The 16,983-nt window shown below is 34.3% G+C and overlaps 1 protein-coding gene across 2 annotated transcripts in view; it reads right to left on the reverse strand.

The window, feature by feature from the left end:
• Positions 1-1,930: 1,930 nt before the first annotated feature.
• Positions 1,931-16,983, reverse strand: part of LOC126835822 (uncharacterized) — a 44,787-nt gene continuing 29,734 nt past the window's right edge. Inside the window, exons 1-14 of one of the 2 annotated variants that reach the window (XM_050568649.1) lie at positions 12,131-12,252; positions 9,239-9,420; positions 6,862-7,031; positions 6,524-6,629; positions 5,617-5,717; positions 5,362-5,523; positions 5,193-5,286; positions 4,969-5,127; positions 4,782-4,889; positions 4,567-4,682; positions 4,274-4,481; positions 3,337-3,551; positions 3,056-3,267; positions 1,931-2,657 (exon numbers count right to left, since the gene is read on the reverse strand). In XM_050568649.1, the coding sequence (XP_050424606.1) occupies positions 2,471-2,657; positions 3,056-3,267; positions 3,337-3,551; positions 4,274-4,481; positions 4,567-4,682; positions 4,782-4,889; positions 4,969-5,127; positions 5,193-5,286; positions 5,362-5,523; positions 5,617-5,717; positions 6,524-6,629; positions 6,862-7,031; positions 9,239-9,420; positions 12,131-12,159 (2,049 nt within the window). In that variant the 5' untranslated portion in view covers positions 12,160-12,252 and the 3' untranslated portion in view covers positions 1,931-2,470. Of the gene's footprint in view, positions 2,658-3,055; positions 3,268-3,336; positions 3,552-4,273; positions 4,482-4,566; positions 4,683-4,781; positions 4,890-4,968; positions 5,128-5,192; positions 5,287-5,361; positions 5,524-5,616; positions 5,718-6,523; positions 6,630-6,861; positions 7,032-9,238; positions 9,421-12,130; positions 12,253-16,983 lie in introns of those variants that run through there. The other variant, XM_050568648.1, reaches the window with a different exon arrangement.

A 16,983-nucleotide genomic window follows, 5' to 3' on the forward strand; every position in this document is an offset into this window, starting at 1 on the left:
ATTTAAGATCGAACTAAAAATGTGTTCTTGGAGCATAAAGGTAAAATGACAACATTAGTAGAATCATAGGAGACACCGATTCTATATAGTACTATAGTATAAACAATGAAGACATATGGGAGTTTATGCTTTAGGCTGCCCCTTAAAATAATACGGTATTGGCAGCACAACATACACCAACGCTGTTTTATGGCTAACTATACACGTCTTAAAACCACTAAAAAATAAATAAATTTATTACATGCATAAATATGCCTTTACTCGCGCTACCTCTTCATCCGGACTTGTATTGACCACATTTATGTTGAAAATATTATCAATATCTATTGAGAATGGGACAAGTTGTTTAAATGTAAATGATTTAGACATAGCTATTAAAGTAAATGGAAAACATTTAACGCTCAGTGAATCGATCTCTACACTTTATCTCAAATTTATTTTCTAAAACACATTTAGTCGTTTTTCAGCTTAAAATGCTGAAGGTTCCATAATAATAAATAATATATATAATATTATGTTATTAAACATTTTATTTTAACTAAAAGACATTTTTTTTTGCATCTTTGTGGTACAGTTATGAACAATTTTCAAGGATTTAGTTCTATTAATTACACCACTGTCATAGTGTCATTATTTTAAAATACTTACAATACGAAAAATAGTAAATTATTTAAAACAAGGTATTAATCAATCGTTTTATATGAAAGACCATGCTTCTATTAAATGTATAGTTGTCATTTGATAATAAAAAATTTAGGTATACCAAATAATCAGTTATATAGAGGAAGTTTTAATGCACATAATTAGGAAATTTAAGTCAAATTGTTAGAAAAAAATACAAATAGTCTTCATTTGTCTAAAGTTACAAAGATGCATTTTTCAAAGCAAGTAATGGAATAAAGTTTTTACCAAACTGGCAATTACATACCACCAAATTGATAATTTGAGACACAAGCTTCAAATTATATTTTAAAATTATTTTTAGAATACTAATTTTGTAATAAAAAAAGAAAACGTAAATGTGTGCCTAATATCACCATTCAGTGTCCCAAGTTACCTAACTATCTATTTACCAAAAAACGTTTGTGATTTTTAATAACCATCTACTACTTACAAGTATGTTTATTATGCTGTTTTATTAGCATTTATTTCAAATTGCTAGTAAGTTTACTTTTTTTTTTTTGCTATTTTAATTAGTCATGCTAATTAATCTAAGGTATTTTTACAGAGAATTCTAATAAAAATAGATAAAAGTTAAAGTTGTATTTATGTTTTTATTTGTTGTCTTAGGCGCAGAGGATATTTTTTTTCTGCTTTGGGTTGGTATGCACTATAATATGGTACTTTTCTGAAGAATTGTGAAAATTACTTTAAAACTTTTCTATTTTCACTACACTTAATGCATAAAAAGGCTTGATTTCCTTATAGAATTTGTCAGCATAGCTATGTAATGCTATGCATAGTACTAAAACAATATAACATCATTTAGATGATAGAATATCGTTAATTTTATTTGTCACAAAGGATTATCGCAGACTGGTTGTCTTTAAAACAATCATGAAGGACATTAAGAATATTACAGGCACATATTCAGTTTTGTATTACAATGTCTACATTATAATACAATATTATTATAAAAAATACTACACAGAAATTATTTTCAATAATATAAATGTTGTATTGTATTACAATAAAAACAAATGACTTTTTACAGGCCAGTCAAAAATTACAGATACTGTAGTTAGAAATTATTATTGCTTACAAAAACTATCAAATAAAAAAAAATATACATATATAAATATATATAAACAGAATCAACATTTTTTTTTGTACCACATATGGTAATAAATACGAACAATTTTTTTTTTTTTTTTAAATAAATACAATATTTAAAATTAAAAAAACATATAATTTATACATTATAAAATAAAATAAAAATAATGGTGAATAGTGATTCAATTAAAATTAATAAAGCATTTTTAAACTAAAAATTAAAAATGTGATTTTTTTTTATCTAAGTAGTAACAAAAATCTGTGCGAACAGTATAACAAAAAAATTTCAGAGGTATATGCGACAAACATCATCTGTACGTTCGACTCAATAAAACAATAATTTTACATTGATTTTTAAAAACTAAAAAATAGGTAATTAAAGTCTTAAAATAATTTCCATGCAATATTTAAAAACATTATTACAACATAGTAAAAAAAATCAAAACAGAGCGGTAAATATGTGCATCACATCTCACCACTGTTCCCGAAATCCGATCAAAAAAAGGTACAAGCACCAAATTTTAGTGTTAGGAAATGAGTTCGGGGTTTTTTAGTTGAAAAACGAGTCTCTAAGTTTAATATTTATAACGAGATAAAAAATATTATAATGTCTAAAATGACACAGCCATATTTTGTTTTATAAAACGATTAATATTTAAAAAATTTAATCGCTCACAGCCAACAACAATGTAGGTATTCACTTTGGTCTCCGAATAAAACGCAACACTAAATAACCTAACAATCTGAACACGACAAGGAAGGCGATCAAAATCAGAGTATTCAGCCACAAAGGAAAAGAAGCACCTTGGGCATTAACGATATATGATGCCGGTATAAATGTAGAATTTGACGTACATACTGAGTATTTGGATTGTGCTGCACATCTACAACATAAAAAAAAAAAAATGTATTCAAGTTTGGTTTACATTTTGAAAATAAATTTCATAACACAATATTGTCATCATTCATCATTCAAGTTAATTACCTACTGTAATTTTCTTGGGCAATCTTTAAATCTCAAATTTATCTACAATCATTCGTACTACTTTTTTCCCCTCAAATTTACGATTTTCTTATACTTGAACACCTCTTGTTCTCAACATGCTTAAAATTGATATAATTACAGACTCTGACATTTTTACCACTCCCAGGATAACTTTCAAGCTTTGTCTCGTAATATGCTAACTTCTAATTTCATATTGTTCATATAATTATATTATAATTAGTAATAACTAAAAATTAACTAAAATAATTAATAATTTTTAAACAAAACTAAAATTACCTAATCGGTTCTGCATCGCCGCCAAATTCGACTATTTGCATATTTTGGTACGCATAATGAACCATACTAAGATACTGCATCCATTGTAGCCAGCTAGGAATATTGGTTGCCAAGTAGCCACCGAATAACTGAGTCGCTAATGTATAAAGGGCACTTATGGTTATTGAAACTTGCATATCCATACAAAAAGCTCCAACAAAAAATCCCACACTCTAAAAAAATTAAACGAATCTTGGATTAGTTAACTTGATCGATATAACATGCTTATAGATAAAACTTACCTGAGCAACAATGGTATTCAACAGAAGAAATAATAGTAAAATAAAGAATGTGCTAAAACTATGCATGCCGAGCATTGGATAAGAGATCAGATGATAGACAGCTGGCAAGGTTATTGTTAGTGGCAATTCGCCGACCATTTTTGCCAGATAATATGCACTCAAACGATACGCTCCACTTTGTCTTTCTTTATTGATTACTTCTCGTTCGGGCGGAACTGTAAAATTTAAATTAAATGTAAGTATTTTTTCTATTAACACTTATATTAATATCAACTATATGAAGGTGTAGTGACCTCTCCTTTATTAAAATTACAAGCTTACTAACTATAGTACTAATAAGATGTGCAGGGCTGTTTCCGATGTCAATTGAGCCTTGCGCAAACCCAGTGGGGATATATTAAAGTTTTTTAAAAATTGAAAATTTAGGTTCTATCATTTTTCCATTTTTTAAAAGAAAAGATTAAAGTTGTAATTTGATGTTAAAAATGTCTTCCCAAAAACATAAAGCTCTTAAGAGCGCCAATTTTGTTTGTAATTTATATTGTACAACGTTACCAAAATTTAGTTCTAATTTCAGACATAGTATTTTTACACAATATTCTTATGTATCAGGTGATTCAAGAAAAAGTAAGAGTAACTTCGGACAGTAAAGAAGATTTTTCAAAAAAAGATTCACATAAGTTTCCTTTCTGGTTATTATTCTGTGACGTCAAGTGTAGACAATACCATAATATTTTTGGAGCAATATAGTTTCATTTAGCTTACCTATTACGTACGGGCACAAACACCATTAAAATTTATATTTTTTTACAGCAAAATTTTTATAATTTTAACACAAATAATAGCAACTTTGTAGTTTTTCTTTTTTAAAAACGAGATCGCCACCCAGCATCCTAGCCAGTCAGCGACTGTACATATTACTTAAGGTTTTGCTTACAAGATGATAAAGTGCCAAAATGAGCAAATAGCATCCAATAAGTAGTTGAAAAAAACATCCAACCCTGTATGTTATGTAAAGACTCTTCTGTTCGGGGAAGTTGAAACCAAAGAAATCCTGCTAAAAATCCAAGCGCCACGGTCTGCACCCAATTCAATGTGCTTAACATGCGTGGACGGGCTTCTTGAAAATTTCTCTGGCTTAAAACCTGTTAAAAAACAATTACACAATCGAATTACAATAAAAAGCTGGCAACTCCCAAAAGAAAATGATCAAAATAAAACAATAAGTACTTTGAATTGAGTCCAAAAACTTGTTGGCCATTGCCAAGTAAAATCTTCATCAGAAGTGGATGTAGAAGAGTGGCTTTGACTGTCCAGCCATAATGTTCTCGCTTCGTCCTCATTCACTACAAAACAGAATATTAACATCACCATTATGTCAACTGTCAAAAATCCTTATATTATATATAAACATATATTGGTTTATACACGCAGATATTGCGTACCTGTAATAGCAGTGTAACATTTTTCGTTGCTATCCGTAGACGAATCACTAAACGCTGTACAGATGTGACCGCTGGTTGTGTTTATTGGCCATTGGCAATTATAATTATCTAAAATACGAATATTATGATTGGTGTGGACAATTAGAAACAAAAATATGACGCTTATAAGTTATAACAAATGTCTTACCATTGCTGTGATGATTGTGGTTGTGACGATAGTTATTCAGATACTTGTCACAGGCACAACTCAAGTGCAATAGCTCTTGATTATAATAGTTTTCCCGGGCTATTTTTGCAGCAGCTATGATTTTTTGCTTCATATCCTCTGGGCCTTTCACTTGTTCCACTACAATATGAAATACATTATTATAATATCTATGTTTTACAAAGGTGCGCTTACGGGAAACTTACAAATGAAATCTGCTGGATTGTAATGCGGCGCTATTGTCATGCCAATACCACTAAAAAAACTGACCACTTTATCAATGTCTCCGAAGTATGCAGTCTAAAATGAGTTTTAAAATATTGAGAATATTAATTATTTTGTGTCGTGTGTGTACATAGTAACAGGGTACCGTACCTGTCCGTTGCAGATTAAAAGCAGTTTGTCGAACATGTGGAATATTTGCGATGAAGGTTGATGAACAGTGACGACGATAGTTTTGCCTTCTTTTTCCGCATATTTTTTTAGAGATGACATTAAACTGTACGCCGAATGAGAATCCAGTCCTGTAGTGGGTTCCTACGGGAAAATCATAAATAACGGTCGAAAAGTTAACTACAACGAAAACAATAAATACGGTTATAAACTTTCATTATTATACCGTATACTTACATCTAGGAGCATTAAGGCAGGATTGGTTAATAGTTCACATGCTATATTTGCTCGTTTCTTTTCGCCACCGGACAGGCCGCGTTTTATGTAATCTCCAATGACTAAAAATTATTATTTAAAAAAATATCGATATTATATATTTTTTGTACATCACGCATGAACACAAATGTCTGGGTTCCGATTTCCATCTGATACGAATATTAAAATGGGTAAATTAAACACAACTTTAAAACCTTTAAAATGCACTTTCTCTTCTATTCCACTTCAACTCTTGCTTGTTCAGTCAGTCACAACCCTAGTCGTCATTTGATGAACAACAACAGACAACCTTCTTCACGCAAATAATCGTTTTTAACGTCTAGCACAATAAGTAAATCGGTTTTATTTTTTGTGTAATTAAATTTGTATTTCTTTTCTGAAAAAGCTTCGGCGTTATTCCAATATAAACATCGATTAGCCGCGTATTGTACATGAGCATTATATTATGTACATATGTGGTAACCTTGGTTAACCTTTATAATAGATTAGCGTAATACATTAGTTATTAGCTTTTTTCGATGCGGTTTTATTCCTCGGCGGATTATGCAACCGAACGACAAACGTCCACGGCTGCAAACAAAGCGTTTATTAAACCTTCGCTATATTCACACCTCGTCTTCTCCCCCCTTATTTCCGTACAAATACATCTTTCTTCACCATCCTGTAACCATTTTCCTTTTAATTTAATTATCGACCAATACAAGCACACGCGGAAAAAAATAATACAGTAGTAGACAAATAAATGTTTCGTAAACGCCCCGCTGTTGATTTTGGTAGCAAACTTTCGACCAATAGATATCATAAATAGATACTGGTTATAAACAATATTACACTAAATATTATGCATCGACATTAACGATTTACATACTCGTATCTTGGCAGTTGTTTAAGTCGAGTACGTCAATGATATGATCAACATATTGCATTTTCTGGCTTCGGGATAACGAATCGGGTAGTCTGAGTAGAGCCGCATACTGTAATAAATGCGTAGAAAACAATTCAAAGTTAGTCTTCAATATTTTTGGTGTACATTATAATGCGAAAAAGGCGCAGGGAAGTCGAAATTTGATGATTTTGATTTTATTTCAAAATTTGTAATTATAAAATTTGAACAAATTTCTATTATCATTACAGTTCTCGATTCTCCTAATACTCAAGGTCACATTGTGCAAAACTATAACGTTATTATTTTGATAAGTGACGTACTTCGAGTGTTTGCCTCAGGGTTAAGTCGGGGAAAAAGATGTCTTGTTGTAGCACATAACAGATACGCCTTTTGCACCGTTTATTCAGACGCTCACGGTTGAGATGAATACACCCGGAGTCCAATTTGGTTCGACCTGACAAACAATTCAGCAAAGTGGTTTTGCCGCAACCTGAAAACAATTATATTATAATATCAGGCAAATGCTTTGACCGGATAAATAAGACTAAGTAAAATAGTTTAAGGGTTCGTAATAAGTCTACGAATCAAATTACTACCAATTACTCAAAAAGTTACTCGTATAACTTTTTAAAACGGTTTAAATTTAATTGGTAGTAGAAATGTTAATTTTAAGTTCATTTTTATTTTCAATACGTGGAAGATGTGACATTTTAATCTATTTTAATATAGTAAAACTATATTAAATTTAATCACAAAATAAGTTATTCTGTGGTGTTAGTACAATCACTGACACGAAATACCGTTTTTGTCAAACAAATGTTGTTATCAATTATTATCATATTATTAATGATAATTTATGTTAAAGATTGATTAATAATAACAATTTATTACAATGCACTTATAAACTAAATACGCTCATAATTTACATTAAAATACATTAACTTGGGTAGCGTCCTCTTAAGTTATTTTATAATATTACAGAATTTCTAAATTAATTTTTTTTATTTTTGTAATCCCTAGAGTGGAGTCGCAACCAGTTTTTTAAAGTATAATGGTAGCGTACACATTTTATGATAATAAAGATCGTTTAGTCCACCCCTGCTATCAAAATTAGTCAAAATGGTTGAGAAAGTAGTAAAATTGATTTTACAATGATGTGTAAAATTGTCCGTAGACACAGTAACGTTTTAATAGTCGAATCGAATTCTTTAAAAATTCAGTGCATTGATCAAAAGTTGTATTCATATACTTGGTCTACTTTCCCTCAAAAATGAGAATTCTTGTTTTTTTTTTTTTTTAAAACCATACCCTTCGTTTTCTTTATCTTCGACTTCAACAAACGGGGTCAGGCCTTAGCCAACCAAATAATTGTCCAAATATAGCTATTATTTACCATTTTTATATTTACTCATTTTAAATCTCTATACCTATTTTTATAACATCCACCGTTTAAATTGCTATTAACTGACAAAAATGTAGTTTTCAAAAAAGCAATTTTTATTTATCCAATTTATTTTTGCCTGATTTTTCTCTGTACAATTTATGCACCAAGAGGATTTTTTCATAAAAGTGATTTCATTTTTCAATTTGAAATTGCTGACCAGTGGACCATTTAATAGATTTAATAGTAGGTATGCATTAATGAAACAATGTTTATAGTTATGAATTTTATAGTTAATTATAATAATAAATACTACTGGTACAGATTAATGAGATATGGTAAAATTATAGTATATACACGTATATGACATCTTTTAAAAGCTAACCGACTTGGTCCGACTAACTTCCAACAGCGGCGACGTTGTTCAGTGAACGTCGGAGTTGAATAATAATCGCTTAGAGGCTCAAATATGTTTAACGTGCGTTAGTTTGTTGTACGCTATAGACTATTGTCAATAGCAATTAGAAAAAAAAAAAAAAGGTAGGTACATCTATTTATAGTAGTATATGTACACATCCGTGAATTATTTAAATGTCAGCGTTTTTCACGTTTACCTGCTGTTGTAGGATTTATTAATATTCATACACAGACTCGGTTACACGGTTGCTTTCCTGATGCCCCGCGAACGTATAGTTTATATTATAATTGCCGGATTCACGCAGTGCTGGACAATAATCGTCCAACGTTAATAATAAACTGTAACAAGTCTTCCGTCGATTAGGACAAATTAACTAGCGCCACTTAAGACCTTTCACACGAATGGCGCACGTGCTCCGGTTATGCCGGGCAAAAGTAAAACAAATCTGTACACAGCCGGATTGTATTTTTTATTCCCCTGTAAGTAAGCTGTGCGCGTATAGAAAATTGTACTTTTTGTAGTACGACGTGACAGCATGAAAAGTATTTTTGAACGGTAAGACTTGTCCGTTTTTAGTTTATCCATCAAATACTACAAAATACTAGTGTTTATAATCAATGGTTTATCTTACACAGATGCAATTGCAACTCTTTCCGCCTAATTCTCACGAACGCTTAAACTAACGCAATTATTCATTAATTTTTTCTATCATGGTTATATCAGTTAGAAATCAAAAGTCGATAATGTTATCGATAGCTTCGATACTTTATGATCGAAAGAGTAGTACAAAAATAATCTATAAATTAACTTAACCGTTTACATGAATATTTTGAAACAAATTGATGATCCATAGACAACAATATTATGTACCTATTGCTTTGTTATACCAGGTACATACCCGAGGGTCCCATGACGGCCAACACTTCTCCGGGTTTCACGAGACCGCTGACGTCTTTCAGTACCTGTCTCTTGTCGTCCAATGTCACAGTCAGGTTTGTAAATGTCAGCTCGATCGGCCGATGGGCCGGTAACGGGTGCATACATCCCGGCGGTTCCTGTACGTTAACGCCGTTCTCCAATCTGTTTGAAAAGATAACAAATATTTTTTGTTAATAAATAATTACACACACACACACACACACACACACACCATGTCTACCGACTTAATCTCGGCGGTCAATAATTGAAAAAAAAAAACGAAACCGTTGATTTGATTGCTAGACGAAAATTTTATTATAATAGGTTCACCGACCCGTCGTGTCATACGGATGTCAACGAACCAGCAACGTACATTAATATAGTATGTGTGCAACTTGTAAGTATATGATGTGCACATAAATCCATCATACACGACCAGACGAAAACACACGACCCGGCGGCGAGCAGTTAATATGCGTACGGACCAACATTTAATTTGACATGGCGAATACTCGTGTTTTGGGTCTTCGATCATTTAGCATTAGTTAACTCCGATTAAAAATTCGAGCCTACGATCGATACATCATGTCTTACGCATAACATGGTCGCGTGTCCAAATTGATAACATTATTATTTTTATTTACAAATCGAAATTGCGACTTTTTTATGCGCTTGTGTTCGCGGTTTCTACGCAGTTTAATATATTTGTTTACGTTCTTACTCTCGTCATAAACGCCAACGGCCGTCTTCGTCTGTCGTCGCCTCGTATTCCAAATGTACATGAATGCGAACTGCCAAACGAAGTACCACAATCACCTGATATATTCTATACTACTCGCCTATCGTTATAGCGATGGCATAGCGAGTGCACACTGCACAGATTTCATTTGTGCATTTTACAGGAACGGTGTTTGAAAGTTCAAAATTCCCTATCGTATACTTGGATAAAGTTCTATTGGCTCTTACAATTAAAACGACGACGCTCTATAGCTATTAGGTATTTATATTTATACATATAATTCAATATCTCCAAATGCACTTATGGCATCTATGCACTATGCCATTGACAATATCAAGAGACGTAATAATGTATTATCTGACTACGATTGATTTCCGAGTATAATATGATCAATACGGATCAAAGTGAATTCGTACTACGATTTAAATTAAGTGGCGGGTGTTCCACTGACCGAAGAGGATGTTCAAATGTCTTATATCCAAAAGGTACCGTATAAATAGGCTCCAAAAAGTTAGCAATGGGGGTAAAAGCGAACAGGGTGAATAAAAAATAAGAATTAGTCGTAAAATGTTTAAGTCTAGTACGGCCACAATCGCGATAACCATCGATAGAAGGGTGATTAATGCTATACAAACGAAACGAATATAAATCTGTACCACAAATGGCAAGACAATATTTTATCAAGTAAATTTTGGTAACTCTAAATTCAATTTACTATCCTCCAACCGATGACGTAGGCTCAAAAAGTCATTTTTTAGATACCTTATTGTATTAATAGTGCGATGATATTTGGACATTAGCTGGGAGCTGATTTCTGAACAAGCGCTAACCTTTTTCGAGATCTCTCAAAATTGCCTCTATACTACTGTTCGTTTTATTATTCAGTTACTGAAAAAACACAATACGAGTTATTTTGGCAATGATGGCGGTTTTTTTTTTGCATACGCTTTCTCGGTTCATTAATCGTCACAGCCATCACATCAAACGTGATTTATAAAAAATATGCTAATTTGCGTAATGCGTTACACGTCTATTAGACACCAATAATAATTTATCGTTTTCACTGCAAAAAAACATCTATACATTGTCATTTCGTTCGCGACCTTGGTCAATTGGGTGCAATATACGATTCGGCCTCAAATGAAAAAATAAAAACTTCTCACAGGGCAACATAGTAACAGATTGATGTTATTTTTCACAATATTAATTTTATTCAAGTACTCGGACTAAACAATTAATGTGGCATTCAAATCAAATGGTCTAACCGTTTAGTTTAAAATACGTGTTTACGGAATAACATACTATTACATTGTGTGCAGGTAAATACTATTATTATTTCAATATGTTATAGTTGGCAATCATCATACGCTCGAACCGTCACGCTTGCATACACACAGACCTGCAGCAAGTCGCGTACACACTACTATACACACACAATATATTATTATAAACGCAGCTCTACCACTTTCTATTTCTCTTCGTTACCAGATGACCTGTTGCTGATAAGACCGGTTAAACTTCATTTATACTATACTACGCACACAATATAATAACAATAATAATAATACACGACAATGTGTTGTACAAGTTACCGCCGCAGCCGACACACTATAGTATCTAAACCTATGCACACTTCCACTCGGACACGGCGTGAATTCCCCAACAGTTGAATCATATTATTTTATTAAACCTGGGAAAACATGGTATTCCGCCGCTTTCGGTCACACGAACAATGTAGGTGTATGCAACGAGGCGAGAGGTCACGCAGTAGGCCGTGAAACAATATGTGCTTAACGATATCGTTATATTTTTTTCCCTCGTGTTCGTATGGAATTACGCGTGCACACACCGCGGGCCTTAACGAGCGAGCGCCTGCGATACGACGATAGATGCCACACCGAAATAGGAAAGAAAAAAAAAAGCGCAATAATAATAATAACATCACACCGGCACCACGGCGGAGTGAGTGTAAGCGTACTAAAATCGTAAAAAAATACCCTACAATACCGTGTACACACTGAAGACACACAACACAAAGTGAGTAGTAACAACACATTAGATTCTGGGGGGGGGGGGAAGGGCCGAAAAGGGATAATAGAAGGGAAAAAAAAAAAACATGATAAAATAACTTACAGACAGTCGGCGAGCAGTTTCTTGATCATTTTGCATCCGAACACCTTGTCAAAACGAACGGCGAACGAATAGTGGTGATGGTTACGTGTGTGCCAGTTAAAATGCGATAGGAAGAAAAAAAAATTGTTAAACTATTTAGCCATTGGTCCACTGATAAAAGACCATCAGCGGCAACAACTTGGGCGGATGTAGGCCGTGCGAAATGTTTTTATTATTATATTTATATTATCAACACTAATAATAATAATAATAATACTCTCGCCAATATGTGTGTTTGTCCCGGCATTGTGTTTTTGTTAACGACCGAATTACCATGTATTATACACACTCGCACGTTTGTAATATTTGCCGATAAACCCGTTTTACACATCAATAATAACGCATAATAATATTATGTGTTTGTAGATTTTGTTTTTTTTTTTTTTCTATTATAATACTATTTTTTACAGTTATTATTATTATTAAATGCTACTGTTTCTGTATTGTCGGAGACATTCCTATCGTTTGGACCGTGAGAGCATCTATTGTTTAGCGAGCAAAAAAAAAAATTTCCGGAAAAACGAAACCGCGATAAGATTACCGTGATAAGTAAAAAAAAAAAAAAAAAGCGGCGGCGCCAAAGTACGCTTGAATACGTGTATTTTTTTATTTTTTTACTATAATTCATTATACGCAAATATACGTTTTACAAGGGGGGGGGGGAGAAATTACTTATCGGTCATTGTCCCTGAATACGGTCAGACTTCATAAAAAGACTACATGCTCGAGTAGCATAATAATAATAATAATATATTAAGTTATATGTACATAATATATTATTTTTGAGTTGTTCAACGGACGGTACAAAAAAAAAAAAAAAAAAAATACACGAGATTTCTTTTTTCCACCCGACAAACTGCAGTTAGGATAAAGTGTACACACACTACATCCAACTTCCAACGCTACATAACATATTATACACGTGTGATTTAATATAATAACGTGTACCCGAAAATCCTATTAAGTTTTTGTACAAAAGAGGAATAAACACGTTCGTGACAAGGTAATAAAATATCTTAAAAATACTGAAGTAAAATAAACCTATAAAAGTTATTTTTTAAATGCGTTGATCACGAATTCGAAATTATCATCATAAAAAAAACCTAAACAACAAAATATATAATATCCTTTAAAAGAGGTAGGTACAAAGATATTTTTCGTGTCCGGAGAAAAAGGGGTTTAGATATTTACGATCGGCCTATTGCCATAAATCGTACATTTTGATAACTCTGCACATGCACGAAATACTTTTATGACGTGTATTAAAACATTTGAGTCGACCAGAGTCAATGAACTCCACGTCGCGCGCATGCACATAACACAATATTGTCCACACACCGAAAGTAAGTAATCTCCTTAATCCTCTATAGATTGATTTAATCGGCTGTTGAGCTCTAGCTGTCCGTATAACTACCGTAGTAGTAAAAAAAAAAAAAATACAAGCACGAATTATGTTCGACGATAGGACCTCGAATAATTCAGACGCAAGTCGCAATAATTATTTTTTAATGAACGTATTTTGTGCTTTTTTTTTTTTAACACGGTTCATGTGCACAAAGAAAGCGAAATCGAACGTTTTGATGTCGTTGAACTGTCTGAGCATTGACGACTTTTTATGATTTAAAAGTTACAATCTCCTTGAAAAGCTGTGTAATAATATTATGTTTACAGCGGTCGGTCGAATGATGTTGCACCGTGTGCCTATCAAGAGTTTCATTAACTGGTAATCTACTTTTTTTTCACATTATTTATTTCACAACTCGCGTGTATGACCCAAGTAGGTAGGTATAATAATATAAAATGACCTATCATCGTCGTCCGGTCGTTGTTGATTGTTTCGTATCTGTATCGCATTAATATTAAATTATATATTATATACTGTACCTGAGCTTTTCGCTATTTATAAACGAATTTCCATAATTCATAACCATAATAATATTGCAACAACGTAAAGTAATAAGTCGATTACGAAGAAGAATAACAAACAGTCCGGCGTCGCATCGACAAGGAAAAAAGCCAATAAAAAAAAAAAAAAAAAAAGGGTCAATCCAGCTCAAAATACATAGTGCGTTAGAGCGTTATAAATGAAATTTGGTTTTTAGTATGCGCTTTAGTGTTTTCATTGTACACATATATTTAATTATATTATTATTATTATTGTACGTAAGTGATACAAAGCACACATAGCGGGCAAACGAGCAATATGCTTTATCGCGTTGATCATTTTCGTATGTAAAGGCCGTTCAACGACCTCCGTATCAGGCCCCCGAGTTCTACTATATTATAATATAAACGTGATAGGTGGTATATATATATATTTTTTAATTTTCGTAACAAACGCGGGTTATTGGCCTCTAGAATTACAATATACATATTATATATATATATATATATATATTGTTATTATTATATTGTTAACTTATCAACATTTATATGACACACGTTTCTGTTTATACGCATTCGGCAATCGGCATGGGCGGATTTAAAGATTGCCTCCCTATCGGTGTGCTTAAGTAGTGTGCGTTGCCGTCGAACCGTACAGGTGAAATCACGCGGGAGGCCTAGGGGAGACGTGCTGTACCGCGGTCGCAGTTGTTGCTGCCGTTCACTAGGGCAATGGGTCCGGAATGCGGTGCAGCGTATACCCTCTCAGCTAAAAAAACCACACGACACGACTAATGTGCGCGCGCTCGCGGTGAAAAAGGTGCGATGATATTATAATCGTTGGCGGGCAGCAAGTGGGTCACGGTATTTCCGTCGGGGTGGGGGGGGGGGGGAGAAGAGACGAAAGGGCGGCCAAGGGAGAGGGGGGGGGGCGGGCGACGACTACGATCATAATCGGTCAGTGACTTTTGTAGTGTAGTGCACATGTATTTTATACAGGAAAAATAAGGGGAGGGGTAGGCCCGTGGCCCGTACCTCCACCACGGCCGCCGGTCCGCGTACACCTGATTTCCTTGTGCCGTATCCGCGAACAAACGCCACCGCCGCCCGGTTCCATCTCCTTAACAAACCGTAACTGGTATGCCTTTTGTTCGAGTGTTTTTTTTTTTTTCATTCTATCCATTATTAACTCCGCCGTTATCAATGCTATTTTGGCGCCACCGTTGCACAATAGGGTACGGACGGCGGCGACGGGATGAGGGGGAGGAGTGTGTTTCTTTCGCGCGCGAGCACTCTGGCTATAATTACGTATCGCCTATAATAATACGATAATAATAACGACAATTTATAATTTGGCAATGACAACGGCAATATCAGCGACTCCGATCAGACTCCCTTCACCACACTAGCCCGCGTCGCCATTTCTATACAACCAAGTTATGTACGTGTATTGTACATATGCACATACAAAGGGTCAACGGCCCTAAGTGTATTCCCGTCGGTCTCACCGCGTCGTCGTCGTCGCTGCGCTGCCGTTTTGGTATTTGGGTTACACGTATGAAAACTCAAAGCCGATTTTCAGGCGACAAGGACGATTTCCTAGGCAGCAGCAAGGACGAACATCAAAACACGACACACATACGCAGGATGAGTCTATTGTTTCGACGGCGTGCGTTGCGGGGTGGGAGGAGGAAAGGGAGGGGGCACCGCCACCACCGCGCCTAAATCTGGGACATAGTTCAACGGCCGGCTAACCGCGCGCGTCGGCTCGCCACAACTAGGCTATAATAATAACATAGTCACCGTAGTCCTCTCCTCCCGTATTGGAACGGTTTATTAGTAACTATATTACCTATATAAAAAAAAAAAAAAAAAAAACCAAATCGATAGCAGTTGCCCTTTATCCCGATAAAAGCGTACGTGGTAACATTTTATAAAAAAAATTTGTCGGAAAATTCCGTCGTAGTGTGAAAAAAAAAAACACACTCTAGCGCGGAGTCGGGATGAGGAGATGAAGAGGAGGCAAGGACGTCGCGTGAGTCAGCTGACGGGGAGGCCGTTGCATCACGGAAACGCGGTGGAGTGGAATAGGGGAGGGGGACGGACAACGGCGCTAGTGAAAGTTACCCGAGTCGCGGCCAACGACCTCTCTCCTCTCCACAAAAATCGACCGTAACGGTGTTCATTTGTGTTTGTCCTCCATCTTTTTATTATTGTACAATATATGCATTAATAAGTAATAACAATAAATACACATCTACGCACTTACGCATATTATACTCAATACCCATGAACATACAATAGAACGCGCAGTTATATTATCGACAGGTCTGGCACAATAATAATCGACTGTCGGCGTCGGTGAGTCAAGAGAAAATCTTTTAACGAGTACCCTTTGAACCGAACAGAATAATAATAAAAAAGTTACCCCCTCTAGTATTGGAAGTTCGTATCTCCGGCGGTACTGTGAATTGTTATTATTATTATAGATTTACACCGTATAAATTTATATTATATATACTAACCATCATCATTAAATATATAGAGCGGCCAAGAAAGGCCATTGACCTCGTTTGCGTTACGTAAATCCTAGTCGACGGTGTATGAAGATGGCACAGGCGCCGCGAAAACATGCGAAAAAAGCAGCAGGTACATCACTTCTATTATATTGATGATTATGCCGGCTCTCGTATGTGCTGCTGCTTTATTTTCTTATAACAACTTAGAACTACAAAAAAATTGAAAAAACCGATATTTCCAAGTCGTCGTTTTCTTATAAATGTAGAAGTATTTATGACTGTAAAATAAAAAAAAAATATATATATATATATATATTATTATATTTGTAATGTAGCTGTTGCGGTGAGCGTTGTTCGAAGGTGGGCACCGGGCCAGATCTCACTACTCGTGTGCCAGATTCAAGACGATGT

This window comes from Adelges cooleyi, unplaced genomic scaffold, assembly GCF_023614345.1.
Source record: "Adelges cooleyi isolate 19-005CV unplaced genomic scaffold, UGA_ACOO_1.1 ACOO_flye_CR_arks_rails_tigmint_CR_PRNA_23, whole genome shotgun sequence".
NCBI lineage: Eukaryota > Metazoa > Arthropoda > Insecta > Hemiptera > Adelgidae > Adelges > Adelges cooleyi.